We start from the raw sequence: 14,253 nt of genomic DNA, 5'->3' as shown, positions 1-14,253 counted from the left end.
TCCCTTTTGGGTTCACTCTCCCTGCTTAGAAAATACTAAGCTGCTTGGGAGAGCATCTGGGGTTGAAAAGGAGAAAGGGATGGGGTTGCTTGTGAGTGTCTCCCTTTGAAACCCACCACGGCCCCATCCTTAGCACCTCAGGACCCCAAGGCCCAGTTAAACGGGCCTGGTGTCAGTGTGTGGTGGGCTCCTCACTGCTGCTCCCCCTGAACCCTGCTGGGGAATCAATGACTTCAGCCTGGGGATCTACACCTTCCCTGCCAATTGACAGAAGCAGGGTCCTCCTCATGTGGGGGTCCACCCAAGCTGCCAGACAGTAGATCCACTGTAACAAAGTCCCATGGGCCGGGCAGCTTAAAGAAGAGGAGTTTATTGTCTCCAGGTCCTGGAGGCCACAAGCCCAAGATCCAGGGTTGCTTCTTCCCGAGGTGGGGAGGGAGGGTCTATGCCAGGCCTCCTCCCTAGCTGCTGCTGGTTTGCAGGCGATCTTTGCCATCCTCTTTGGCTTGAGAAGCCATCACCCCATCTCTGCTTCCATGTTCACATGGCGTCTCCTTGTGTTCAGGTCTGTCTCCAAATTTCTCCCTCTTCCAAGAACACAGTCATATTGGATCGGGGCCTAGCCTACTCCAGCGTGACCTCATGTCTACTTGATTGCATGTGCGATGGCACTATTTCCAAGTAAGGCCATGCTTGGAGTCCTGAGTAAGTCCCCCTAACTGAGGTGACTTTGGGGAGATGTAGTTCAACCCGTAACTCCCTCCCAGCCCATGGCTGAGTTGAAGCTGCTTGGACTCTCCCAAGCACAGCCCATGCTGCAAAAAACACATTCTCCCACCCAAGCTATTCTAAATATTAACCCCAAGCACCCGAATGTCTCCTTTTTCCATTAGGGAGCATCCGTCAATAGTGTCACATTGAGGGCTGTGTGGGTATGATGTTGCCACATTCCATCAACTCTGTTTCCAGGGGCAGGTTCACCACCTGAACCTGCTTCCTCATCGGTGACATGGGAGCCATGGTGGCACTTGCTCCATCGCATCCTACATCCCTTTGCCCCTGCAAAGTCCAACAAGTGAACCACTGCCCAGGCCCTGTGGCTGTCATGGGGCTTGCCTCAGGTGACCCCACCCACCGCTACTGTTGGGGGAGCAGGTGTGTGAGGGGGGCAGGCAGGGAAGGCACCTGCTCCAAGACAGAACCTGGCCACCTACTGGCTGTGGACCTTGGCCAATCATGTTTCCTCCCTAAGCCCCCAAGTTGCTCTCTTAGGCAAAGACAGGAATGCTCGAGGCTTTGGTGGCAGGTTGCAAGATAAAGGGAGTTCAGAGAGAGTCGTACCTGGCATGTAGCACAGGTGCTCAAAACTGTCCATGGAGAAGCACACAGCTTCCTGATGGAGGGGGTCTTTTGGACTTCTAAACAAAGTAAGCCAGTTTTTCTCTCCCCCTAGCACGGGTGTGCATGCACACATGTACGTATAGTCCAGTCAGACAGAACAGAAGCACACACGCACAGACACACACATTAGCCTATTCCCTCCATCCACACAAACCATCTATTAGTTTCAAAAAATAGCACCTTTCCACACCGGGGGGATTAAAATGCATCTTTAGCTTAATTCCTCGGAATACAATCTTCCATCTTAAAATAGTGATTTGGCACAGACGCTGCTATCATCATAAGCAAATATGTTCCAGGAAAAAATGCGAGTGTCTCCTCAGGCTGCATTATAATCTATTAAATAGCAAAGTAGAATAAAATACTTTAATGTTTCAGTTACACGAATGCCCACTAGTCCCACAGCTGCGCTGCAGGGAGGCTCCCCCAGTCGGTTTTCCCCCGTGGGCCAGGGGGCTCCTGGCCAACGGAAGCCCGCAACTGTGCGCATTTACCGCAGCCCTCCCTCGAAGCCCGGACTCCTTTCTGATCTGACCTGGTGTGAGAGAATCAGGGAGGGCTGGGCCTCAAAACACCAGCTGGGCAGAAGCAGGGGAGGTCCTGGAAACCTGCGAGGCCAGGACGGCCTGCCAAGCCGGTGGACGCCCTGCACCTGCTGGTGGACCCTCTGCACCCGCCGGGCTGGCCGCGCGCTGGGCGCCCCCCACCCTGGCCTGGAACACGGACAGGACAGCCTTCCTTTCGCTGGGCCTGGCGGGCTACATGTGGCCTCCGCGGCTCCGCTTCCTCTGCCGCCGCCGCCGGGGCCGGGTGCCCTTGCCGGGGGGCCCGGGCAGGCCGCCGCGGAGCCCGGCCCCGCTCTGCAGCAGCCGCACCATCTCGTGGTCCTTGGGGTCCAGCACGCGCGGCAGGAACAGGGAGGACTTCTGGGTGCGGCGCGTCTTGAAGCCCCTGCGGGGCCGGCCCTTGCCGTTGACGGACACATACCACAGTCTCTCGGCGCTGGGCTGGCGCTGGGCCCCCGGGCCGCTGGGCACCGTGCGGTACAGCCGCGAGGCATACGTGTTGTAGCCCAGCTCATGGATCCGCTCCACGAACTCACACTCGGCGTTGTAGCTCTCCTGCGGAGCCGGGACATCTCTGTCAACTGCTGGGGAGGCCGCGGAGGCCCCCACAGGAGGCTGGGGGCTGGGTCTCAGGGGCCCCCCTGTCCCTTCACCAGTCCTCCCTACACCCCTCCCTCCTGCCCCGTCCAGCACTTATCTGACCCATGACACCCATGCCTAGGCTGTGCCCGTCCTTCCTCCCAGTCTGGTGGACTCAGCTTTCCTGGGTCAACTTAAGTGTGTCCTCCTCCGGCACAGTTTCCTGAGCACCTGGAGGGAGTGGCCCCCCAGCCCTGGCCCCTTTTGTGGACACTGACTAGGTGTGCGGGAGATGTCCCAGCACAGGGATGTGTGGCTGTCTCAGCAGAGCAGAGGCAGGGCCTGCCTTCAATCTCTGCGGGAGGCCTGGACATCAGCAGGATGTCTGATCACAGAAACAGGATGGCACCCAGACTGCTTTTGGAAAATGTGCATGAAAGACAAAAGAAATGAAGACTGGGAAGAGGATGGGAAGGGATCTGGTGGGGTTTTCATGAGCCTGGCTTCTCCATTAAATTGGAGCATAAGTCCTGACTCTGGGCCTTGAACTCTGAGAGTAGCTGCCTGGCCTCGGGGTCCTTGCCCCACGCACATGGAGCAGAAGCCAGGAGCACAGACACTGCTGTAGTCAGGGCAGCCCAGGGGTGGGGGTGTCCCCACACAAGTGGGATGTAGAGGAGACCACTGCTGGGAGAGGGGAGCAGGCTAGGAAGCATGGGCCGGGCCTGGGTCCCTGGCTTCTCTAAGACAGGCATCCAGAGGAGAGAGGCACAGACTCATAACTCAAGGGGCTTGAGTTACCTAGTGGGGTTCCCCCGAGTTTGGGGGTAGTAAGTCTGACTCACACCAACCCAGGTGAGGCCTCAGTCTGAGCTGGAGGCAGGTGAGCATGCCAAGTACCCCTGGGGCTTCCCTTGCACGCTGTGGGGGTCAGTGCTGGGAGGCAGAGGGAGGTGGGCAGTACGAGCCCAAGACCCTCATGGTCTGTCTCCATCTGTAGAGGGGGAAGGAGGCTGCTACTGAGTGCAGGTGGCCCATTCTCAGGGAGGCCACAGGCTGGTCGGGGCCAGACCCACGAACTGGGCACCCTGTGACCTGGCACCCTGAGCCCGCCCACTCACCCCCAGACGGCCCCTGATCCCCACACTATGAGGGACTGAGCACAGACCAGAAGAGCATCATAACCTGGGATCTGGGGTCTACCACCACCCCAGGCCTGGTCTTTGTCAGTGGCATCTGTACCATGACCCAGGGCATTCTGGGCATCCCCTGAGGGATGGGAGAGCAGAGAGGGCTTGAGGTTATGGGGAGAGGCATCCCCCACGTCCACTTAGCTGGAGCACCCCATCCTTCTCTCTGGACTTGTACTTCATCGGGAAAGAGGTGTTTGGTGCTCATTGTGCTTCATCTGGGGCAGGTGAGCCAGGTGCCTACACTAGTGTCTGTCCCCACACTCAGCTGTCAGGACCTCGGGGCAGAGCAGGCTCCTCTCCCAGGCCTCTCTGTGCCATGGCCGGGGCCCAGGAGTCAGGAAGCAGAAGGTGGCCTTTCTCGCTTCAGAGGCGCTTTGTGGGACAACTGAGGGGGACCCAGTCTTGCAAGCCTCGAAGAGTGAAGAGTGCAAGCCCTCCGGAGGGCATCCTGGGGGAGGCAGAGCCTGTACCTCAGAGGGGCTCCTAGAGAGGTCGGGATGATGAAGATGAAGCTGTCGGCTCAGGAACAGGGGCACAGACGCTAGGGCACCCCAGCCATGACTTACGGCAGCGAAAGTTCCCAACACCTCTCTGGTTCCTGCTGTCCCACCCCAGACCCTCTGCCCTACAAGGGCCTTCCCTCCAGTCACTCCCAGCCACTGGTGCCACCTGCCGAAGTGCTGCTTGTCACTGCGTGACCTCCTTGGGGAGGCTGCCCTTCCTTCTCAGGCTTGGCTAGCATTTGGAGCTGCTCCAGGAAAGCCAGCCTGGGGCCGTGTGGGGGTGGCTGGCGCGGCTGCCACCCCAGCTGGTGCTGAGCCCCAGCGGACCAGGCAGGGGTTGTGCCAGAGTATGGAGGAAGTATGGCCAAGGAGTGAGGAGGAAGCTGCTGAGAGAGACCTTCCCAATGAGGTGACATTTAGGGGAGAGTCATTAGGGAGAGATGGGCACTTTCTAGGGGGCATTTCTGATGGGGGCATTCCAATCTGGGCAAAGCATGGAAGGGTGACCAGCACAGCTTGTTCTGGAGAACCCAGAGAAGTTCCAGAGGCTGCGGTGGGAAGGATGGTAGAAGGCAGAAGCAGAAGGCGGTCGGTCTGGGAAGCTCCTGTGGGGGCCAAGGCACCTGGGTGATAACCTGGGGGTGATGGCGCTCCTGGAGGCCACGACAGCAGCGGATTCACATTTTAGTAAGATCCTGATTTAGTAAGATCCTGAAGATCTACCTAGAGAGAGTGTGACATATGGTAAATGCCCATGGGTCTAGCGAATGAAAGGATGAACACCAGATGGATGGATGGAGGAAGGAAGGAAGGAAGGAAAGAAGGAAGGAGGAAGGAAAGAAGGATGGAAGGAGGAAGGAAGGACACAGGAAGGAAGGTTGGAAGGAAGGAAGGAGGGAGGGAGAGAGGAAGGAAGGAAGGAAGGAAGGAAGGAAGGAAGGAAGGAAGGAAGGAAGAAAGAAAGAAGGTCAGAAGGAAGGAAGAAGGAAGGTCAGAAGGAAGGAAGGAAGGAAGGAAGGAAGGAAGGAAGGAAGGAAGGAAGGAAGGAGGGAGGGAGGTCAGAAGGAAGAAAGGAGGAAGGAGGGAGGGAGGAAAGTCAGAAGGAAGGAGGGAGGGAGGAAGGAAGGTTGGAAGGAAGGAAGGGGGAAGGAAAGAAGGACACAAGGAAGGAAGGAAGGACACAAGGAAGCAAGGAAGGACACAAGTAAGGAAGGAAGAAGGAAGGTCGGAAGGGAGGAAGAAAGAAGGGAGGAAGGAAGGAAGGAACGAAGGAGGGAGGGAGAAAGGAAGGAAGAAGGAAGGGAACAAGGAAGGGCAGAGGAATTAAGGAAGAAGGAAGGAAGGACAGAAGGAAGGAAAGAAAGAAGGAGGAAGGAAGGAGGGAGGAAGGAAGGTCAGAAGGAAGGTTGGAAGGAAGAAGGAAGGAAGGAAGGAAGGAAGGAAGGAAGGAAGGAAGGAAGGGCAGAGGAATGAAGAAAGAAGGAAGGACAGAGGATGGAAGGAAGGGAGGAAGGAAAGAGGGAGGAAAGCCAGCACTGTCAGCTCTCAGTGACAGCAGCCAGAGGTAGACTCGGACCCACTGGGATCCCCCAGATCATGCTTTGATCGTACCCCAAAGCCTTGGGTCCCCCACGGAGGAAGTGCGGAAGTCCTTAGGCTTCCCCTTCTGATTCAGCCCTCAGCCCTCCCTGCCCAATCTATGAACTTCCCAGGGGGATGGAGCGCCCCCAGGACCAGCAGGACCTGCATCATCCTTGCCAAGCAACAAGAACTCCTCACCGGGGCCCCTCTCCATAAGGGACGTGGGTGTCTGCAGGTGGCCTAAGGCCACTTCAGGAATGGAAAGTCAGTTCTGCCCCCTGGGCCCCAGCGGCACAGGGCTGAGGCTCTGAGAGAGCCAGAGTCCACCTCAAGAAAATGTCATACCGGCCCCCGGCCCAAGGGCACGTCCTTAAAAGCCACAGTTGGTGTTTGCAGACTCTGGGAGCACCCGCAGGAGACGCTGGGCACCAGAGGGTCCCTGATTTTGTATTAAGTAGCCCCTGGGTCAGAGAAAACAAATGGGTGCATCCCAACTTTTGCTTTTCCTTTAGCAAAACAGGAAAAAAAAAAACACCCAACTGTGATAAAAGAAGCAGCTTAAAGGAGTGTTTTCCGGCATCTGTTCCTGCTCACATTTCACCCAACTTCCGAAGGGGCAGGGAGAGGCTGGCATGTGTCCCCTGCCAGCAAGCTGAGTGGAGCGAGGGGGTGCAGGGAGATGGTCCTCGGACTGCGTCGTCTAGGCTACATGCGGATGGAAAACCTCTCATTGCCCAAGGAGGTATCAGCCGAATTGCACGTAATGACTAGTTGGAGGTAGCAAATTTCCTGGTTACATGCATTTTACTCCGTGCATCCCCGCCTCTGCCCTTGAGGGAAGGACACTGCCAATGCCCACAAAGTCATGGGACCCTTTTCTGATGCAGAGGCCTCGGGCGGTGTACGGACTGGGTTCCAAATCCATGTGCCTGGGACACGGGTCCTGGGTCCATTCTGTGTTCGGTCCTAAGAACTAACAGCTCTTGCCTTTCCATCCTGGGGACACCTGGCTGTGCCCTGTCCTGTCTGCCTCTCTCCTCCCTCCAGGAGGGCACAGAAAAGCTTTGCCCAATACACAGTCACGCTGTGCCCTAAGGCTCACTGGGTCCGTTTATTTTAGTGGAAATTCGGGGGAAAATTTCCGCCTTGTTCTCAGCCACCTTGAGAAAATGTTTGGAGGTGCATTTTTCTGACCCAATGGCACTGGAGAATATAAGTCTCATCCCCGGGGGTGGGGGGTCCTCCCTGCGGGCCATGCTCCAAGCCAATCAAACTGGCAGCTGCCTCCAACAGAAGCAGCTGAAGCAGCCTGGGTGTCGAGACCCGGGGCCCGAGATTCTCGTCCAGCTGGGGTCCTGTGGATCCCTGGACAAAGCATGATACTGCCCATGTCCACTCTGTCCCCTGAAGAGACGTCCAAGGGAGATGGCTGCCCTGTGCGCACGCGTGCCTGTGGGAGAGGTAGGACTCACCGAAGCGTAGAGCCGCCCCCTCTTGTTCATGGCCAGGTACCGCCCGGAGAAGAGCCCCTTGATGGCCACGATGCCCACCTCCACTGCCGTCATCTCCAGGATACCTGGGAAGAGTTGTGGAGGCTCATCACTCCCTGCACCTCGCATACAGCCCAGTGCTGGGTGCGGATGGCTGAGCACCCACTGGTCCGGCCCAAAGACGCACCCAGGCTTGGGGAGGTGAGGGCAACACACACTCTGGGGGGAGGTGGGTGATGACTTGGGAAGTTCAGGGGAAGGGAAAATCACTGGGTGGGCGATGAAACAAGGGCAGGGAAGGCTTGTCCACGGAGAAGAATTCAAACACGGGAGGAACTAACAGAACTAGCATTTCTACGTGCTGACTCTGCCAGGGACTGAGGTCCTGCAGGATGTGGAGTTTACTGGAGCCTTACAACACCTTGTGAATCAGTTTCCTGATCTGACACACACCCGAGCTGAGGCTGCTGAGGTGAGGTGACCTTCCCAAGACCACACATAAGGGTGTGAGCTGGAACTCGAGCCCCGGCTGCAGATCCAGCATCTGGGCTCTCCCACTGCACTGAAGGGTCTGAGCAGCCTGGGGCAGGGGTGAAGCTGGGGCCCTTCATGAAGTCAGTTGATAATATAATCCACGCACTGCATCATAACTCACTGGCCGTGGACCTGGGCAGGAGGTACTGGTCCAGGGCAGGGTCCAAACAGGACGCAGGGTGTTAGTGGGAAGTGGGGTTAGACCCTGGAGTTCGCAGAGGGAAGCTCCCCGGGCTCTCCCACTCCCCACTGCAGGTAAGGGCATTTCAGTCTCCCCTACCCTTCCCTCTGGACACAGGAGTGCTTTTTCACTGGAGGTCCTCCAACAAAGGCCTGAGTAGGGCCATTGTCCCCCTAGAAGGGCTCCTGGGGTGCTGGAGCCACAGAGATGCCCTCTCCAGGGGGCACCTCTCTGGGAGCGCCACTGACCGTCCCAGCAAGGCAGCAATCTCAGGACCCAGACTCCTGCCCCTGGCGGTGCCTGGGGACCTAGACTGCAGGTCTCCCGGGTCTACAGGACTCAGGCTGGGTGGATTCCAAGGAGCCGCTGGGTCACCAGAAAGGCGCATGTCTGGATGTCGGACAGGGGTGGTCGAGGACATGTGCCCTCCTCCGCCTCCAGGACGCCTGCCTTGGATACCCAGAGAATTCTGATGCTCTGGGACTCTGAGGGAGTCTGGATTTGAGAGCACCGGGGTGTTGCTGTGAGAGGAGCCCCATTCCGTGCATGGGGACGCCCAGGACATGGCTCCAACCCAACGTGTTCAGCTCCAGAGGTGTCTTCCCAAGATGCCCTCTCAGGGCTGCGAATGTCCTGGAGGAAGCAGCGGTTTCCCGCCGCGGCCTTCAATCCACCTCACCCCCTCCCACCCTCGGCCGTGGGATTGGGATGCAGCAGGCGACCGGACTCTGGCGGGGCTTGTAGGCTCCCCACCGCTTTCCTGCTGTGCCCAGAGCTCGGGCCTCCTGCTCCCCGCCAAGCGGAGCTGCTTCAGTGCCGGGCTCCGGTATCCCCTCCAGGAGTCTCTGCACGAGCCGGGCTGGGCCCGCGCAGCCAGAGGAGCCAAACCCTGGGGCCCCGCGGGCCTCCGGCGGCCGCAGACCTGTGCCCCCAGACCTGGGCGGACGTCCCTCCCGCGCCCCTCCAATTCCGCCGCCCCCATCCCCCGGCGGCCCCCGGCCTGCGGCTCCGCGCTTCTGGCCGGGGATGGCTCTACCCGCCGCAGCCCGGAGCCCCGCTCGGCCCGCCGAGGGTCTTGGGGAGGAGGCCGCGATCCAGCAGGGCGGAGGGTCGGCAGGGCGCCCCGGGGTCCGCCGGAGGAGAAGTCATCAAAATAAAGAAAATGATAAATGCCTCGTCCACCGCCTTTTCTCCGAGGAACTCAAAGGGCCGGGACGTGTCAGGACCACCGAACCCCTCCGAGCGGGCAGCCCCCGGGCCGCGCCGCCGTCCGCGCGTCCCCTCGGACCCGAGACCCCCCGCGCCCCTGCGCTGCCCTCCCCGACGCGAGGGGTGGGCCGGGACCCCCGGGCTCCGGCTCTCCGCGCCGTGGGCGCGCCGACCCGAGCGGGCGCCGCTCCCAGGGACCCCCGCTGCCCGCGGGCCCGGTACTCACTGTAGGCGCTGTTTTCCAGGCTGCCGTTGACGCGGCCGCTCGGGTGCAGCTGGAGGTGGTACTTGGTGGCGCAGTAGAGCTTGCGGCGCCGGGGCGCCCCGCCGAGGTGCTCGTAGACGCCGCCGCGGCCGCCCGCATCGCGCCGCAGTCGCGCCCCGGGACCCGCGGCCGGGCAGCCGGGCTCCAGCAGGCTGAGCAGCAGGAGCCAGATCAGGCCCATCGTGGCATCGCGCCCGCCCCGCGGCGGCGGCGGCTGCAGGCGAGCGCGGCGCCCATGGAAGGGGCGGCGGGGCCGAGGCGAGGCGCTGCGAGCCGGCTCCCGAGCCAGGCGGTGCCGACTGGGGCTCCGCGCGGGTGGGGGAGGGGAGGGGCGGGGAGGGGCGGGAGGGAGCCGAGGTGGGGGGAGAGCCAGAGAAAGAAGGGGGAGACCGAGAGAGGGAGAGGCAGAGGCACCTCCTTTAATTTTCACCGAGGATCGGGTGAAATTTCCGTTGCTGCGCAAAGCGCTGAAAGAAAAGACGGTTCGGCAACAAAAGGCCGACGTGGTCCCCAGGCGGAGGCGCGGGGGGCGGGGAGCCCGGCGGGGCGCGGGGCGCGGGGTGCCGGGTGCAGGGCGCGGGGTGCCGGGTGCGGGGCGCGGGGCGCGGGGCGCGGGGCGCGGGGTGCCGGGTGCCGGGTGCGGGGCGCGGGGTGCCGGGGGCCGGGCGCGGGGCGCGGGGCGCGGGGCGCGGGGCGCGGGGTGCCGGGTGCGAGCGCGGGGCGCGGGGTGCCGGGTGCCGGGTGCGGAGCGCGGGGCGCGGGGCGCGGGGTGCCGGGTGCGGAGCGCGGGGCGCGGGGCGCGGGGTGCCGGGTGCGGGGCGCGGGGTGCCGGGCTCGGGGCGCAGGCCAGGGCCGCCCGCGCACTCTCGCCCCCCGCGCAGCGCCGTCGAGCCGCAGCTCGGCTCCGCCGCGCGCCCCGCGCCCCCGCGCGCCCTCCCGGCTCTGAAAGGTCCCTTCCCGCCCCTCCCCCGCCCCCTCCCCCAGGCCAATTATGCCTCCGAAAATTATAGACCCAGGCCTCGAGGCGGCCGCCCCAGGCCCTGTCACCCCCTCCCGCCCCCCATCAATCCCCCGGCACAATGGGAGCGCCGATGACGGATGTCCGCGGAGGCAACTCGCGGGGAAGTCGCGCTGACAGTCGCCCATTAGAGGCGGTGCATAATGAAGGCGGCCGCAGAGGGCGGCGGCGGAGAGGCCGCGGGCGGGCGCGGGCGCGCGTGGGGGCCCCCGGGGTCGGGGGTGCTCCCGGGGCTGCCCACCCGAACCGGGACGTAGTGCTGCGGGCCTGAGGGAGGTGCAGGGTGGTGCTGCGCACCGCGATCCCCAGGGCGAGGCTGGCTCTCGTCTGGCTCACGTCGGGCGCGCCTCTGAAGGTCCTGTCCCTGCAGCCGGTGGCCCGAGAGGGCCTGGGGACCAGAGAGGGGTTGGGGAGAGCCAGAGGAAGGGGCGCGGCGCCAGAGGACCCCGGGGAGCGGGAGAGCGGGCCGCCAAGAGAAAGACAGAGAGACAGACAGACAGACAGACCCAGTAGCAGAGACAGAGGCAAGAGATTCCAGGAATGATCTGAGAAAAAGCCTGAGGAATCTGGTGACCACAGAGGAAGGAGAGGAAAGAGGGGAGAAGTGGCGGGAGAGGTCAGATATCCCTGCGGAGGTGGGAGCTGCAGGGTAGAGGCCCCTGGGTGGCCCCTGGACTGAGTGGGGACCCTAGCCCCTAGGGATCCCAGTGAAGGACTGTGGGTATAGCATTGGGAAAAGCCACAACCCGCCTCCCTCCTCTTCGCAGCCCTGGCTTCCACCTCCAGCAGCCCCCCTGGCCAGAAGCTGCTCAGACACAGGCTGAGTCGCAGGCTCAACTCGAGCAAGGGAGCTCACCCATGGGGGCCAGGGGTCTACTGGGGGCCAGTGCTCTAGGCCACAGCCTCGGCTCCAAGTTGGGGGGTTTTGGGATGGGCTGGATGGGCTGGCATCCCTCCTTCCTTCCACAGGCATCAGGATTTGCAACCTTGGTCTTTGCTAGGGGAGGGGCAGGTGTGCAGGGCACCAGGGCATCCCCCCAGCTGCAGGAATGAACACACTCCACTGGGACCTTTCTTACCACCCTGGCCTAACCCAAATAGAGCAGCATGTCCCCAGTGAGCCCACCTCAGCATGCCCAGGGCCTGAGTGACCCTGGGGGGTGCAGTGGGGTACTCGCAGGGCATCATCTGGCACCTCAATCCCTGAGGTGGTGACTCCAGGCCAGAATCTGTCTAGTTAGACCTTTGAACAAACTAAAGTTCAGGCCACTGATTGTTAGAGCCTCAGACTTTTATCCAGGTGCCTGCTTGACAGAGGATGGAGGACAGCCTCCAGGCAGCCCCCAAGGGCAGAGCCAAGAGGGGAACTTACTCATTGGGGCTCCACTCCCAGACCTGGCCTGAGATTGCACACAGCAGCTCCTCAGTACAGTATTCCTTGAGTGAATGAATGAATGGCCACGGCAGCCTTGCCCCTCAGAGATACTGGGTCCTCATGTATAAAATGCCTCAAATGCAGTGGAACTCAGCAGAATTAGTACCACAAAGGTCCCTGCCACCATATGGGCCCAGACCATGCCCCATCAACAGGGACCATAGTTTCTTATGCAGACCAGGATGGCTCTGAGAGTGAAATAGAGCGGTATTGGCAGTCGTGCGGGGACAGCAGGGTGCCCATGGCTGGAAGTCCCTTCTGGGGGACCTGGCTCACATATACATTTTTGTCAGTATGACTTCTCTGAGGCAGCAAAGCTTTCTGGGCCATGTTTTCTCCTCTTCCCAGGGCCTGGGCCTGGCTCCAGACCTAGATGCTTGGGCCCTGCTGAGGGATGGGTGCCTGATGTCATGGTGTCTTCCTGGCAAGGCAGGGATCTCATGCACAAAGTCTTTCGGGGGTGGGCTGTGCTGTGCTGGGGCAACCGCACGACCCACACTGTAGCGACCTCTACCCCTCCCCCTCCACTTCGGAACCAGGTGGGGGGTGTGTAATGTGGTAATAGCGACCCTGTTAATTGCTTCCAAATGGTCACTGCTGCCATTTGACTAATTGGTCTCTTCCAGACCCCAGCATGGGCACCCCCAGGCCTGGTCCCAGCCCCCGCCTCACCACCAGCTCCCAGTCCTCAAGACCTCTGCTGTGGGTGTCCTCACCCCCGGATTACCCCCCAGTCGTATAGGGTCCCTGGGTCACCCCCTGTAGAGACCACCCCCAGGTCCAGGGAGGTCCCCACACCTCCAATCCCTTACCCTAGAAAGGGAGCCAGGGGATGGGAGGGGACAGAGAACAGTGTCCTGTGATGTGGTCCCTGCCTGCCAACTGGGGCAACCATCAGATGTGGTGCTGGCTCCAGGCCTCGAACTCACTCTAATGAGGCCCCCCAAGAGCAGTGGGAGAGGGACCTAGCCTGAGTGTGGCTGCCTGGAGCCGGTGGGCTCTGCACTCAGGGAGGTCACACAGCTGGGAGGCAAGGCGGAGAGACTGGGGCCTCCATCTGTAGGCCTCAGCTTGGGCATCTGGCCCTTCATCACCTAGTAGGCTGTGGGGTTCAGGGCCTAAGCAGGCGGCAGGTGGCGGGGGGGATTCCTTGCTCTTGATGTCTTTTTTCCTTCTGGTTAAGCTAGAAGCCAGGGAGAAGCAGGGGTAGTACCTGAAGGCAGGTATCCAACCAGTGCCAGGTCTCTGCCTCTGGGAAGACCAGCTGGCTGCCCTCCTCACTCTTAAGGGCAGAGCTAGGTCCCAGCGCCAGGCAGGAGCCCACCAGTTGGGGGGCATAGCTCTTCCTTGAGGGTGCTCCAAGATGGTACCTGGCATTTGACATTAGCCACATGTCCCAGGAACCCTGGGCTGGAGGGGTTGTGTGGCTACTGGCCCCCAAGGGGGCTTGAACACTGCCTGTGGCAAGTATGTGCACTTTCCTCACTTTCCTAAGTGCCTGCAGGACCTCAGGTTGGGTCCAGCTTCTGATGGCGTCACAGGCCAGGAGCATAGCAGCTCACCAAGGAGGCAAATGAGAGACCCAGTCTTGTAGTCTGGAGGCTTAGTGCTGCAACCACCCAAGCTGAATCTTTTGAAAATTTTGTTTCTATTTTTTAACTTTAAAGATTTTATTTATTCATTTGAGAGCTAGAGGGAACACAGATGGAGAAGGAGAAGTAGGCTCCCTGCTGAGCAGGGATGTGGGGCTCGACCTCAGGACCCGGGATTATGACCTGAGCTGAAGGCAGACGCTTCACCCCCTGAGCCACCCAAGCACCTCTATTTTTTTAACTTTAAAGAGCTTTATTGAGCTATAATTCACATAACCCTATAATTCACCCATTTAAAGAGTACAACTCGGTAGTTTTACTTTGTCCACAGAGCTGCATCCAACCCGAGTCCATTTTCTTCTCCCCAGAAAGAAGCCACATGCCTTCAGCTACCACCCCCTATTTCTCCATCCTCCCTCAGCCCTGGGCAACACTCATCTACTGCCTGTCTCGACATTTCATCTAAATAGACTCATATAGGGACGCCTGGGTGGCTCAGTCGGTTGGGCGTCTGCCTTCAGCTCAGGTCATGATCCTGGGGTCCTGGGATGGAGCCCCGCGTCGGGCTCCCTCCTCAGTGGGGAGCCTGCTTCCCCCTCTCCTCCCCACTTGTGTTCTCTCTCTCGATCTCTGTCTCTCAAATAAATAGACTCATATGCCATGAGGCCTTATAGGTCTGCCTACTTACACGTGACAGAATGTTTTG

At 60.5% G+C, this 14,253-nt stretch overlaps 1 protein-coding gene across 1 annotated transcript; it reads right to left on the bottom strand.

Annotated features, from left to right (window-relative positions):
• Positions 1 to 2,159: 2,159 nt before the first annotated feature.
• On the bottom strand, positions 2,160 to 9,683 carry FGF3 (fibroblast growth factor 3). The gene is made up of 3 exons (XM_041722438.1): positions 9,464 to 9,683; positions 7,296 to 7,399; positions 2,160 to 2,522 (listed from the first exon to the last, which is right to left on the bottom strand). The coding sequence occupies exons 1-3, from the start codon at positions 9,681 to 9,683 to the stop codon at positions 2,160 to 2,162; spliced, it is 687 nt and encodes a 228-aa protein (XP_041578372.1).
• Between the last annotated feature and the right edge of the window lie 4,570 nt (positions 9,684 to 14,253).

This window comes from Vulpes lagopus, chromosome 11 (assembly GCF_018345385.1).
Source record: "Vulpes lagopus strain Blue_001 chromosome 11, ASM1834538v1, whole genome shotgun sequence".
NCBI classification, from domain to species: Eukaryota; Metazoa; Chordata; class Mammalia; order Carnivora; family Canidae; genus Vulpes; species Vulpes lagopus.
Note: the sequence above shows the minus strand (reverse complement) of the source record. Positions and strands in the feature narration are given on the sequence as shown.

Bases quoted from the DNA above. Each gene is read 5' to 3' on its own strand.
- FGF3 (XM_041722438.1), bottom strand. From the start codon at position 9,683: ATGGGCCTGATCTGGCTCCTGCTGCTCAGCCTGCTGGAGCCCGGCTGC. The intron at 7,400-9,463 runs GTGAGTACCGGG...AACTCTTCCCAG, and splicing joins CCTGGAAAACAGCGCCTACA to GTATCCTGGAGATGACGGCA. The intron at 2,523-7,295 runs GTGAGTCCTACC...CCGGCTCCGCAG, and splicing joins GGGGGCGGCTCTACGCTTCG to GAGAGCTACAACGCCGAGTG.